At 39.4% G+C, this 15,095-nt stretch overlaps 1 protein-coding gene across 1 annotated transcript in view; it reads right to left on the minus strand.

Annotated features, from left to right (window-relative positions):
* Positions 1-7,361: 7,361 nt before the first annotated feature.
* Positions 7,362-15,095, minus strand: part of CDC7 (cell division cycle 7) — a 56,914-nt gene continuing 49,180 nt past the window's right edge. Inside the window, exon 12 of the mRNA XM_081307674.1 lies at positions 7,362-9,094. Coding sequence (XP_081163800.1) covers positions 9,045-9,094 — 50 coding nt within the window. The 3' untranslated portion in view covers positions 7,362-9,044. The remainder of the gene's footprint in view (positions 9,095-15,095) is intronic.

Below are 15,095 nucleotides of genomic sequence, written 5' to 3' on the forward strand. Positions count from 1 at the left end.
AGAGGAGATTGTGGTGTGAATGCCAGCAATGCACAGCATCGGGCCCCCTGCCCTTGATGAGCCAAAGGGCACTGCCCACTCTCTATTGTTAAGGGCCAGAGGGTGTCATGTGAGTACCAAAGGAAAGTTCACGTTTCCATGGAAGGCTCAGGGCCAAGAGAAAGGTCAGGCGTGTCTGTGGGGTTTTTGTCTAACAGCTCTTTGTTAAAACGCACATGTGGCCATATTTTGGTCTAATAGATATCTGCATATGTTTCTGGGTGGATGAGAATGCTGCACAGCTGGACCCTGAGTCATGATTCCGGCCTTCCACGAGCTCTACAGAGGAGCTGCCTTAGACAGGGTTACATTCTGCTCTCACTTTCCAATTTGGCAAAGAAAACTGCATATTCATCTCATCAAGTCAGGGGAGAGTTAAGGGTGTTGCCACCAAATTCTTCTCCCTTCCCACCTGTTTAAGTCATGAAGGAAAAGTTCTGACTATGTTTCTCTGTGATGCCAATTTATGACTTAGGTCAATGCCCACTTACATAGTAGGTGCTATTTTAAAACTTTTAGTATGGAAAACTTCAAGAATATACAAAAGGGAGATAGAATACAGAAGTTTGGAAGCATCAAAAAAGGTAGCTCAGCTTCAATAGTGGCCAATGTTGTTTTATGTATGCCTCCACTTGCTTCCTCCTCCCTTCTGCAAAATCTTAAAGCAAATTCCAGGTGTTGTATAATCTCCTCTGTAAACAGTTCTGTATGAATCTCTAGAGAACTCCTTTTTAAAACATATACACAATATTATTACCACATCTAAAAAAACCCCCAATAAATCCTTAATATCATAAAATATTTAGCCAGTGTTGAAATTTTAAATAATTTCATAAATGGCAATTTAAAAAGTTTTCTTATTTGATTCAAGATCCAAAATAAGGCCCATATGTACTGATTGCTCTATCTCCTTATATTTCATTTGATCTCTAGATCTCTCTTTGCTTGAAGAAATGGCGTTGCTAGCCATGTGGACTTGCTCAGTCCGGAGTTGTCTTACTGATCCCTCCAGTGGCATTTTTATATGTTCCTTTTCCCTCTGTTTTTTGGGTTTTCTTTTTCCCACTCCTCTGAATTGGTAGTTGTATCTTAAGCTCAACAAACTTCAGGTTTGATTTTTTTTATTTTTCAGAAAGATTACTTCCAAGCTGGAGATGTATTCTTCTGTCAGCAAGTATGTAACGTTTGGCTTTTCTCTCTTTGCAATAATCACAACTTGGATGATTAATTTCTAAATTGAATTAACACAGTAGAAGTTGCAAAATGGTGATGATAATATTCTAACTCCACTTTTACCTCTTCATTTTTAGCTGTAATTCTATGAAGAGAAGAGAAAATCCCCCTTACTTGGTTATCCAGTGCAACCATTTATACAGGAAAGGCAGGAAAATGCTTAATTTTTAAATTTTTTTCTTATTTCCAAGTAACAAAAAATAAATAAAAAGACTCACAGCCTCCTTCAAGAGTGACTAATGATTATATTTTAGAATTATTGTGAACTCATGATTCAAACATATTTTAATGTATTGCAGTTATTGTCATTATTGATGCTCAAATCAACTCGATTCTTCTAAAAGTTGACTCGTCAGTCTTCCAGTGCAATCCTTATAGTTTGATAACTTTCTTGTTATCAAGAAGACAAAACGTTCCAGGGACATTTTGTGCATTTCCTGCTCTAATTGTGGAAATGACCATCTCTCCCACGAGCCCTTCCTTGTTCCATTAGTGAGAAATGGTATATCTGGAACTCACTCTGGGCACTGTGGGGCACTATGCTAACTGGTTTGATGGTTATTTCTAGGCCTTTATTGTAGATTGAAGCAGGAAATATATTTATTTCTTAAGATAAAATATATCATGAATTCATATTTATACTTCCAATTCAAGTTCAGGATTTCAGGAATTTTTGTTTTAATACCTTCAATCCTACATCTCCTTTCTCTCATAGTTAGGAATTCGGGTTTTCAGACATTAGTAATGATTATCATGTAATTATGCATTTGTTCTATCATGAAACATGTAACACACACACACACACACACACACACACACACACACACACACACACAAAACCTTTCAGAAAAACTACCAACATTCCCACCAACAATGTTATTCCTAAAAAGAATTTTAATGTTTTTTGTTTTTGTAGTTCTTATTGTTCTTCACAAGATGTAGTCAAGTTGAAGTTTAAGTCTCATGGAATAGTGTGGTTATGAAAACTATATTCATATTTAGAATCATTTGTTTCATTTTATTTTCCAGGATTATTTTTTAAAATTTTGGTTATTACATGAAATATTTACATTTCCAAAGTCAAATCTACCATCTTAAGTATAAAGTAGTCTACCTTGTATCCTATATCTTCTATTTCTTCCTACCTCTTACAGGTAATTGTTTTTTAATTTTATGATTTTTTATTGCTTGTTTTAAAAAAGCTACATACATACACAATTTCCTTTCCTTTTGTGTATGTGTACACATACAATTTTCTCTACTTTGCTTTTTTTTTGTTGTTTATTATAATCTGGAGATCATGCCATTGTGGTGTATAGAAATATTTCTTATTCCTTTTTAAAGTGTATATATGTACAATAGTTCATTCAGTCCCTTAAGATAAGGTATTTGAGTTATCTTTTTTGGCAAAAATAATAACAGCTTTGAATTTTTTTTCTCAGCAATATGTGTTTTGATTACATTCCTAAAAATATAATTTTTGGATATATAATAGTTTGGGGGCTTTTTCTTAATCTCAAACTTAAACTTGCCATTTTTTTCCTGTACATATTTTAGGTAGGATGTCAACATGATGTGCCATCACCATTGGATACATTACTATGTGTTTCCTATAAACAATAACATTTGCTCACATAACCACACAAGAGCTATCAAACTCAGGAAATTAACAATGGTATTACACTCCCTTCTAATCCTGGACACCCACTTGACCTTTACAATAATGTCCTTGAAGGCAGAAGTACCCCGTTTAGAATCATGTGTTACATGTTGGTGTCATATCCCTTTAAAACAGTTCTCTCTTTCCTTGATTTTCATGACTTGGATATGTTTGATGATTACAAGTCAGTTATTTTGAGGAAATTTGAGTTCATAGGTTTTAACAAAAAGATGTAGAGGATTAAGGTTGATCATATTTCCCTTAAATTAGTCTCAAGATCTTGGCTGGGAGGGTGGAGCAGGATGAAGGGAAAGAAATAGCTCTAGAAGAGAGGGGTCCCTTTTGGAAATGTGCTTATCTCACTGTACACAAAGGATGAGGGCTTTTGGCCTTTTCCATGGAGGGTGCCGGTGGGGGAAAGGAACCTGATTCCCCAGGAAGCTCGATCAGATAAGAAATCTGTGCCTTTGTAAACTCATCTGCTTCTGTTTTAGTACTGTCCTTCCTTAACTTCCTCCTGAGTTTCAGTAAAATTATTGGGGGGAGGGGGTTTCCATCTTTCTTTCAGCTGAGCTAAGGGGAGGAGGATTGTCCAAGAAGCTGCTCTTGAGAGGGCTGCCTGGGGCCAGGTGTGGTGAGTCTATAGCAGACAATTAAGAGCTCCTTTTTCTGCTGCCACAGGCATCTGTTCCTACCCCCTTGAAACTGTTGAGTCTCTCTTCTCTATGGAGCTGCAGCTGCCTTCTGAATGGGGGCTGTGAGCTATGATCAGTCAGGCAAAAGGACTGATGTGTGAGGAACAGCCTCATATTCATATGGCTCTTATCTGCCTACCTCATCAGTAGCTTTGCAGGCAGCAGGCACCTCCTCCAAAAAGAAGCTGGATAAGGGCAGTGTTGAAATGGGAGGACACAGGAGGACAGTGGAGTGTTCTGGAAGGAGGACCTGGTGAGAGCACTTTACTTGATGCTTTTGGATACATCAGTCAGAGTAATTTCATTTCAACTGATTTTGAAGAGAGAGGAAGAGAAGAAAAAAAAAAGGAAGTTAAAAGAATTTGTGATTGATTTCCCTTTCAAATACAGGATGTCGGAGACTTCAGAGGTTGCCTAGTTTAGCCAGTGCTCCCAGGAGCCCCTGCGTCCCAAATCCAGCCAAGCCCAGCTCTGGAACTCCACACCCTGAGCCTACCTGACAGGTTGAGAGTTTGGTAAGGCAGGGAGCAATTTACTTTAACTGTATTGCTAAAGCAATGTTTTCTTTTCAGAGGTGGGGGGGTGGAGGGTGGATAAAACTACACACTCTTAGCTCAATCCAGGTGTTTATACTGTTTGCTGAAGTTAGAACAGGCATGATTTCCCTTAAGGAGAGATGGTGGCATTTTGAGGGATGGTCTGTGTTTGTGTGTTTAATTGGGTAGAAGCCCCAAAGAGCCTGAGTCCTTTTTACTTGGCAGGAACTCCAATCCATTCATCAAGGGAAAACCAAAGTGTACCTTCAAACACCAGCTTTGTGATAACCTCAAACACTTAAAAGTCAATATTTGCTCACAGGAACTTTATGTATGTACATTTCAAACACTTCCTACGTGGGTCAATTTTGATTTCCTTCTTTCTGATAGAGCCTAGCTTGGGGAACAACACTAATCAAAAGGTCCCTATCAGTCCATCTCCCCTCCCATCTTTTGGACTGATCATTATTTTTTAACTCTCTAATATAGGTATCAGACTTTGGTTGGAACTCCCTTAATAAGAGAGTTTTTTGGCATGTTTTTGTTTATCATTTTATAAATATGAGAGAGACACAATTTGACAATAGAGCTTCTAGATAAAAACTGGTTTTGTTAAAGTACTTGAAATTTAAAAGTCCTTCTTGCCTTGAAAGGAGCCCTTTGAAAGATGATCTGTTTGGGGCCCTCTGGGATTTCTGAGGAAGCACACAGCTTTGGGGGGAAATGCTTTTTTTCTCCCCTGATCCCACAAGTACACATTTCTCAACCCCACACTCTAGCTGGACCACTCTGCTTCCTGATGCAGTAATCAGATATTTTGATGAAGAAAATTTTAAAGCATAATCATGCTGTAGTAAGGAAAGTGGGATTTCTTTCCTTGTTGCAACTCAAGGTCACATGTTCTTTAAAATTTTGGTCTCTCACAAGATGCCCAACCCATAACTATGAAAAAGTCAGTCTCCAACATTAGACAGGTTACCAACCGGAATGGAAGAGAGACAGCCAGCCAAATAATTTATGCATGCAGTAGTTGCAGTAAATTTTTACTCATGTTATCAGCATAAGTGACACATGCATTACATTTACTGAGTCCAGTGCCTAAGAACACAAAGGCAAATATTAAAATTTATCAAATCTATGGCTTATATTGCAATCATGCCTACTTAAAAAAAACTCACCAAGAAAAAATACACTGCCAATTATATACATAAGTAACCCTCTCATTTCAGAAATGCTAGAAAATGGAAAATCTAGAAATGCTAGAAAATAGAAAATGGAAAATGAATAAATCTTTCAAGATTCACAAGGGAACCAGGTAGGGAACCAATTACAAAACAAGGTAATAAGCACCATTGCAGTGGTAAACAAAGCGGAGGTTGGTCCAGAGTCAGAGATAGGCACTTTAGATAAGCTTCATAGAGGAGGTGACATTTGAACATGTTTTCAAAAAATGAACATGACTTGCAGGTGAAGAAGACATGGCATTCCAGGTTGAGGAAACTATGTGCAAAGGCAAAGTGGACTAATGATCTTATGTGGGGCTTTGGCTACCTCTCTTGATTTAATGCTTACAACATGATTAGGCTTTATCATTACTTCTCTTTTACAAAGGAGGAAACAAGCACAGGTTTAGTAACTTGCTCAAGATCTTTCAGCTGGTAATCAAGAAATACTAGCTATTGCTATTATTTCTGTCCAGTCATGTGGGCCATTGATCCAGAGCTGTTATCAAATATGGTAGATACTAACTACATGTGACTATGGGAAATGTGGATTGTACAAATTGAGATGTGCTATAAAATATACCTGATTTTAAAACCTTAGTGCCCCCCAAAAGATGTAAAATATCTCATTAATAATTTTTATATTATGGGCTGGGGATATGGCTCAAGCGGTAGCGTGCTTGCCTGGCATGCGTGCGGCCCGGGTTCGATCCTCAGCACCACATACAAACAAAGATGTTGTGTTTGCTGAAAAACTAAAAAAAATAAAGAAATAAAAAATTCTCTTTCTTTAAAAAAATAATAATTTTTATATTAATTACATGTTAAATGATGTTTCTGATAATCTGGTTGAGAATATATGGTTAAAATTAATTGTTTCTTTTTTACTTTTGGTAATTGAATTACTAGAAAAAAATTTAATTAAGTATATGAATCACATTAAATTTCTGTTGGTCAGCATTGTTCTAGAGCAGTCTACTATGAAGTGGCATTGTGAGAGCAAATGATCCTGAGGGCAAAGGAATGTATTTGTGCCCATATTCTTTACATTCTGCCAGCAGAATCCACTTGTGGTTCCTCCCACAGGGTGACTGGCTGTCACTCTGCCTCTGGGGCTCGGTGAAATATAGAAGCTAGTAATCAAGAAATACTAGCTATTGCTATTATTTCTAAACTTTGAACACAGACAGCCTTACACCAGAGTCTGCCTTTGAGTTCCAGAAAGGTGACTACCTGTGGGTGTGACATTGAGCACAAAGGGCTGTGGTCAGATTGTTAATGTGCTACTTCTTTCAGGGAACCTCTTTGTACACAAAAGACCTCTAAGGAGTGAGTAGAATGCTGGGGATTTCTGGCACCAGTTGAGTGGCAAGGCCTCAAGGAAATAACTTCCAACCTAAATCAGGCTCCTTCCCCATTACATTCCAAGGCCAGGTATTGGCTTATGCTAGTGAGATTCTGCCCAAGTTCTGAGCAGGGAAAATACCCATCCATACCCAGGACCTGTCTGCTTCTTCTGCCCTGCTCCATCTTCTACCCAGGCACACACCTACCCGGTAAACTTCTATGCATCTGTGGCTTTGTTTGTGCTTCCCCTCACTAACCCTTTCTTGTCTTACTTTCAAGGCCAATTTACCCTTGAAGACTCAGCTCAAACCTCACCTACTCTACAACCTTCCCTCACTTCCCCAGGGCATAATGTATCCTCCTTCTGTTCCACACTGTAGTTATTTGTCTACACATCTATGGCCCCTGCTTGATGATGGGTTCCCTCTAGTCAGGGAAATGTCCCACTTGTTCTCCTCCACCCAGCAGTGCCTCATCAGTATCCACACACATCACACAGATGCTCAATCCCTGCTCTGGAATTGAGTTGAGTCAAATCACATTTAACCAGCTAAAGGAGAATGGGGACAGCTCCTTCACAATAGAATTCTCCCCCTCCTCTTTCCCCAGATTTGCTTGTGCTACTAATCTCCCTTGTATTATTAATTAATGCATTAAAATTATATATATGTATATATATATACATATATGTATATGCAGGATTCATGATATATTCATACATGTACAGTATACATTCATACATGTATATATTCATGATATATTCATACATAATTGGGTAGATTTCATCAACTTCTGAAATGACTTTTACAGAAGAAAACTGTGCAAGAAAAAAATCATGATACCTCACCAGCATGACTCAGCAGCAAGGCACATCTCAGGGGAAAGGAAGATTTGGTTTTTGGTTTTGCTCATATTGGCTTTTTTTTTTTTTTTTTTTTTTTGGTACTGGGGATTGAACCCAGGAGGCACTTAGCCACTGGGTTACATCCACAGCACTTTTTATTTTTTGAGACTAAATTGCTTCAGGCCTTGCTAAATTGCTGAGGCTGGCCTTGAACTTGTGATCCGCCCTGCCTCAGCTTCCAGAGTTGCTGAGATTACAAGCATGCATCATCATGCCTGGCTGCTCATCAAAGGCTCTTAATCTGTGAAATTCAATCACTCTCCCACCCTAGTGTCTCATGCTCTGATTTTGTTACAGGGGTTGATGCATGATCTGGGGCCTGTTTCTGTGGCATTCAAAGGGTCTGCATTTGGTTTCCTTCCTAGTTTGCTTTTCACAACAGCCTCATAGAATACAGTGGGTTTGTTTTTAAATTTTATTTTGGTACTCATACATGCTAGGCAACCACTCTGCCACTGAGCTGTAACCCCAGCCTGCGTTTTTGTTTTGTTTTAATATTTCCATTATTCTTAAGAGTGTCATGAATTAACAGTTTGTGACAACTTCTCCCACCTTCACACAATTTGATGTTTTCCTTTCAAACCTACTATTGACGATATGATAATCTGGATCACACCCTGTGAGTCAGGACTGTCCTCCCCTTACTAGAGACTGATGTAGACAGCAATGACTAGGTGCTTTGAAATACTAGGCAGTAGGGCCTGGAGAACATGTCACAGGCTCTGAAAAGGTATGCCAAGTCAGATCCAAGAGCTAGTCCTCCCTTGCCTCACAATGCTGCTCCCACCCCTAATCCTTTCCCAAGGTGACATGCACCAAGGGGCCCATGCACAAATTGTTTTCCTACCACTGATCCTAATCCTCCAAAATAAAACTGATGCTTATTCTAAAAATAATAATAATAATTTAACTTCAGACACCCTGAAGGGCTGGGGATGTGTCTCATCCTAGGAGCCTGCCCCATCACCTATAGTACTATTTTACATAAGTTTTTCAATTATTTTACTAAAATGTCTAGCAAAGAGTCAGCACCTTGAAGCCAGACAGCTTAACAGGATGATCTCTCAATTTTCTTCCTGATTGTATGTTTGTTCTTAAATTTTTGAGTAAGTACAATTTAGAGAAGGAAGTCTGATTTCTGCTTAAGAAAAACAGGGAATCTGTCTTGGCAGTCAATGTGTGAAGAGCAATGTGTAGTAGGATGATCTATTCACATTTAGCTTTTATTTAATGTCCTCCTCATTCTTCTCCATTTCCCCTTCTTGCTTCTCTTCTTTTTTAAGAAATGCATTAAAAAGTCTGGGAGGGTGAACTATCCTGAGACTCTACAGGTAGCTCCCTCCTCCAAAGGCAACAGGGCTCCATAGAAACCATCGAAGTGATGAATCTGAAGAAGTAGATGTGATATCAGTGAAGAGTCCAGTAGGGGTCCAGGTTCTTGGCTTCCAAACAAAGAACTGAGCAAGACATGCAGAAATAAAAGGCAGAGTATAGATGTATTAGAAGTAAAAGTGAGCTCAGAGTGGTGATCCAGCCATAATCCCAGCCACTCAAGAGACTGAAGAAGAGAATTGCAAGTTGGAGGCCAGCCTCAGCAACTTAGCAAGACCCTAAGCAACTTGGTGAGAACCAGTCTCAAAACAAAAAAATAAAAAAGGGCTGAGGAACTGGGCACGGTGGTGCATGTCTGTAATCCCAGCAGCTCAGGAGGCTGAGACAGGAGGATCATGAGTTCAAAGCCAGCTTCGGCAACCAGTGGGGCGCTAAGCAACTCAGTGAGACCCTGTCTCTAAATAAAATACAAAATAGGGCTGGGGATGTGGCTCAGTGGATGAGTGCTCTGAGTTCAATCCCTGATCCCCCAACCTCCTCCAAAAAAGGGCTGGGGATTTGTCTCAGTGGTTAAGCACTTCTGGATTCGATCCCTAGTACAAAAACAAAACAACATACACAACAAAAACACTCCTTAAAGTAGAGTGGAGCAACCTCAGTGAGAGGTCAAGACCCCAAGGTCTGGGCAATTTGATTTTTTATGTGTCAAACTGTCCCACATTCTTCTCTTTATGTACCTAATTGAAGACCCTGCCCTATTTGTTCCCATTGGTTACTTTATTTTCGCCTAATTATAATATGGGACTTCTGGCAGAGTTGCTATGTTGATAAGCACTCAGTGGCGGGAGTTGCCATGGTAATAGGACTTACCATAAACAGGGACAAGATGATTCATTGTCCCATCTTATATTCTAGCCAGCATTTTTCTTGTACCCTGTCTCTGCCATCTTGATATCCCTAAACTCCTACCTCAGATGCCGTGGCATTATTTGCTGGAAAATATTAAATAATGAGGATCTTTTACATTTTCAGGAATTGCCAGACTTACAGTACAATGTTCCCAAGGAAAGGAAAATATCCAGACTTTTTGGGTCAGAGGGCTGGCTACCCTGATAAAAGCTGTTGCATGGGCTGGGAATGTGGCTCAAGCGGTAGCGCGCTTGCTTAGCATGCGTGTGACCCGGGTTCGAGCCTCAGCACCACATACAAAGATGTTGTGTCTGCTGAAAAACTAAAAAAAATAAATATTAAAATTCTCTCTCTTTAAAAAAAAAAACCAACAAAACTGTTGCAGCCCATTTAGATGACTAGATTTTGGGGGACAGACCACAAAAGGACTTAAAATTAGCACCAAGAGTTGCAATTCTGGGAATCTAAGCAAGGGACCTTCTTGGCCAAGTTGAACAAGAGGCTGAGAATCATTTTCTCAAAGACCTTGGCAAAAATTCGTATGTTAAAGCTTAATCCCCATTTGGGCAGTGAGAAGTGATTTGATCAAGAAGGCTCTGCCCTCACAAATGGACTTGTGCATTTTGAAAGTGCTGGAGAGAGGAGATCACACTCAGGATACACATACGCAAGAGGTTTTACCACCAGCCCAAAGTTGAAAGTGAAAGGGATGACCACAAGTCTCTGTCCCTGATGATTTTGAGAGTCACTGAGTCAAGAACAAGCAGTAGAAGCCACATGAAACATATTTTATGTTAACAATGACAAGAGAAAATGTTCACTTGTGGAGAGGATGGTGGTAAAGCAAGGCAAAATGAGAGCCTAAGCCTTGAGAGAAGGCTATCCATAGTCATTCTCCATTTAATAAAATTTCCCTAGTACATACTCTTTGCCATGCACTATGCTAGTATGTACTATTTATTTGTCAAACAATAAATAAAACTCACATGATCCTTACCCTCTGGTACAGAGGTAAAGGTTATTTCAAGTCCTCAAATAACTTTAAACTATAGTTAGCACTGAGGACTAATTATCTGTTTTCAACCCAATCAGTTTTTAACTAAGAGATAAAACAGATGAGTCTCTGTGCACAAATTTCAAGAAAACAAAGAGTTAAGTCCTGTACAGGGCCCTGCTGAAGCTGTCCCAGGAAAAAGAGGGGCCTATTTATTAGTCCTTGGGCAATGGGTTGGTTCTTCCTCTACTGTCATTTCAGAGAATAAGTGCTCCCTCCGGCATCATGGCTGGCCCGGAAGGTCACTGCAAGCTCAGGGTACCACAAATGCAGGATTGTTCACTCTCTTTGGCAGAGGAACTGGGCTTGGGACCAAGCTATCCCACAAACTCAGGTTTTTCCCATTTTATTTCAAGGGCAGCCAACTTTAGGACCTTACAAACAGGCTTATGGCAACACTGACAGTGGTGATGAGGGGAGCCAAAGTCAATGCCATCGACAGGCCACTTTGCTTTCAGAATAATTTCCCAATCTTTGAAACAACTACAGAGTTATTGCCAGAGTGCCTTAGAGGGGAGGAGGAGAGCTGGAATGCCTTTGGTGAGTAAGGTTGTGTGTTCAAATGATAAAGGTTGTGTGTTCAAATGATAAAAGGAATTTTCTGGGGATCCCCAATCTAGTAGCCAGCCTTCCTTCCTTCCTTCCTTCCTTCTTTCCCTTCCTCCCTCCTTCCTTCCATCCATCCATCCATCCATCCATACTGAGGATTGAACCCAGAGATGCTTTACCATTGAGCTACAATCCCAGGTCTTTTTTTTTTTTTTTTTGAGGCAGAATCTTGCTAAATTGCTGAGGCTAACCTCAAACTTGTGATCCCCTTGACTCAGCCTCCCAAGTCTTTAAAATCATAGGCATGTGCCATCACACTTGGCAGTCTTGTTACAACTTTCTATAGTGTGAAGAATTTTTCTGGAAAATTCTACAGTCTCTTCTGTGGTGATTGTACTATATCCAGTTGTTTAAGCAGAAACCTGGGGTTCATTCAAAACTTTGGTATTTGATCAATATATTCTGCATAGGAAATCTGGCTATTTTTTGATGTTTTTTTTTTTTCCTAGCTGGAATAAGATCATTAAAAGTGACTTGATGTAGCCTAATTTCTTCTTTCCCTTCAGTATTAAACTAAGACACCCCCACCTTTAGAAAGCATGTAGTAGGGCAAACAAGGCTAGGTCAATAACAAGGAAGCCCCAGACCAGAGTCCTTCTGTGGCTCTCCTTACAGTGGTGACTCAGGGATCCACAACCCTATAATCTTATATTGCTGTTATTTAGATTCAGAGGTCATCACAGAAGGGAAAGTGAGAACATGGACAAAGGTGCAATGAATTTTATGGCCAGAGGCCTGAGAATAACATGTAATTTCTTCCCTGTGCTATTGGTTTTAATCCAGTCATGTGGCCCCAATCTGATAAGAACTCCCCAGGGTGTCAGAGAAATTAATATGGAATTGCTGAGGCTGGCCTTGAGCACATGATCCTCCTGTCTCAATCCTCCTTCAGAGATTAGAGGCATGCATCACCACACCTAGCTGTGTCCTATTTTTTAATGGCGTGGTTTTGATTTCTTCCTATAATTTGTGGGCATACCATAAATTAATACAGAATTTTCTATTAACCAGCTAACCAGTTCAATACAAATCCATTCCAGTCCACTCTTTTATTCACCACAAGATCTTAGGTTACAATTCGTTCATCGTTTCTTCCATCCAATTTACAGTGCTGACTGTACTTACCGTATCAGTCTGTAGGTCAGACTGCTACATTTGAAGAAGGAGGATAGGAGAGGAAGAGGGGGCTTCCCTGTAAGCAGACACAATGCTTTGGATTCACCAAATTTTATCATTCATCTCTTTCCAGTACATATGAAAACATTTCCAAGATTCTCTGGGAAGTTCTTATTAGGTTGGTGTCACATGACTAGGGGTACAACTAGTACTAGTGGTGAAGTGCCTCTGGATTCCATTGCCAGTTGAAAAAAATAAAAAAGAAATAAAGAAGAAAGCTGTACCAAGACTGAAGGAGGTAATGAGTTAGTTAAAGGAGTCTCTTTCTTATCATAAAAATGGATTATCCAGTTATTGATTCTTTGAAGAATTCTCTTAATTTAATGAGGTAAAAAAGAGAGGAAAGTAGGGAGAGAATGTCAGTTTCCTTCAAGTCCTAGGGTATTGGGACCTGAAATGAGAACCATGAGGTAGCCATGTCTATCATTCTGCATCAGAGAAAAACCAATGTCAATCAGCATTAATATGTTGACTCTTGAAATTAAAATATTCTCAAGTGGTTATACAGAACCAAGTCTATTGGACCAAGTCTGGAGAATTCTTTCTTTAGACTTTACAAAATCCCAGGGTTGTAAATAGTTTTGATTTAATGGAATTTGTATTCTTAATTAAGCCCCTTTATTGCAATATGTCTCAGATCATTTGATACCCTAGATTCAATATTTGCTATAGAAACTAAAGGAAGCAAGTTCTCTCTTTCAAAAAAGACATATCAGTTCTTGGGCATGGATCTGCTCTACTTGAGCTAACATCTCCGGACCTTGTGACATTGGTATTTCAGACCTGAGTTATCAAGAAATAATAAGAACATGTAGGAGGTCTGTTCCATGAACTAATACTAATACTGTATTTAGATTAGTAACTAAAATCTCAGTTTGAACATTATGTCTGAAATGAGTGTAAAGACTAAGGGGATGTGGTTGCAATCCTGAAAGTCTGAGTTTTAACCAGAAAATAGGTCAAGAAAAAACCAGACTAACAAAAACTACATGTAACTGGGCCCTACAAGGATAAGCCTGCTGGTCACATAACAAGGAGGACTTCTCAGGGAAACTGAAGGACTCACATAATCATAGTTTTAGTAAAAATCACAACTAACAATTATGAAGTGATAACTATGTGCCAAGCACTCTATCAAGTGTTCTACATACATCATCCTGTTTAATTCCTCATTACAAGCCAGTGGGGTACATATTAGTAATTTCTTTCAGGAAACTGAGGTTAATAACTTACCCAAGTACCAAAGTTTTCCTGACTCTAAATTTAAAGTTTTTAACCACAACCCTGCCAAATTTAACATTCAAACTTCCCATTGTGAATTCAGTTTAGGAAATGATATATTGTGTAGTGGGAACAGTAAAGCATGTCAAAGTTCCTGTATCCTACCTTACCTTTGGTCTCAGTTTCCTGGCCTATAAAATGGGACTAATTCCTATCCTGTATTTAGCAGTCTTGAGAAAGCTTTCTCAAAGGCTTCCCAAGTGAAGGATTCTAATTTAGGTTGTCTGAACAGTTTATATACATTTCAGCCTTCAATAATTTTTCCTGTGCCCACCAGGTCACAAAAGAGAATGCTACAATATAATCACAATATAAATCAAAACTTATTAGCACAACAGAAATGTTAAATCATTCTCTGTGGCCTATGTTATGTTTTTCCCTTTAAAGGACAGAAAAGGGAAAGTCCTATAAGTGCCCTGAGGAGGTAGCACAAAGGAGCCTGGAAGAGGATATTCTCTCATAGCCATTGTGGGAGACAGCTGGCATAATGGGCAGCCTCTAAAACATCAGGTGTTTTAGTCAGCCTTTTCGATGCTGTGACTAAAGGATCTAACTAGAATAACTATAGAGAAGGGGCTCACGGTTTTGGGGTCTCAGTCCATAGAAGGTCAGCTCCATTTCTCAGGGCTGGAGGTAAGGCTGGACATCATGGTGGGAGAATGTGACAGAGGGAAGCAGCCTCACATCATGGTGATCAGGAAGCAGAGAGAGACTCCACTTTCCGGATACAAATATATACCCCAAAGCTATGCCCCAATTCCCACCTCCTCCAACTACACCCTACCACTTCAATTAATCTCATCAGGGATTAATTCACTGATTGGGTTAACCTGCCAATCATTTCTCCTCTGAACCTTCCTGTGTTGTCTCACATGTGAGCTTTTGGAGGATAACTTATATCCTAATCATAGCACCAGGAAAGGTAGGGTTGTACCACAGACATCTACTGAAATTCCTTCAATTTTATTTATTTTTTGTTTGTTTGTTATTGGGGATTGAACCCAGGGGTGCTTAACCACTGAGCCATATCCCCAGCCCTATTTTGTATTTTATTTAGAGACAGGATCTCACTGAGTTGTTTAGGCCCTTGCTTTTGC

The sequence above is a fragment of the Spermophilus citellus genome (genome assembly GCF_964194105.1).
Source record: "Spermophilus citellus genome assembly, chromosome: 9".
Lineage (NCBI taxonomy): Eukaryota > Metazoa > Chordata > Mammalia > Rodentia > Sciuridae > Spermophilus > Spermophilus citellus.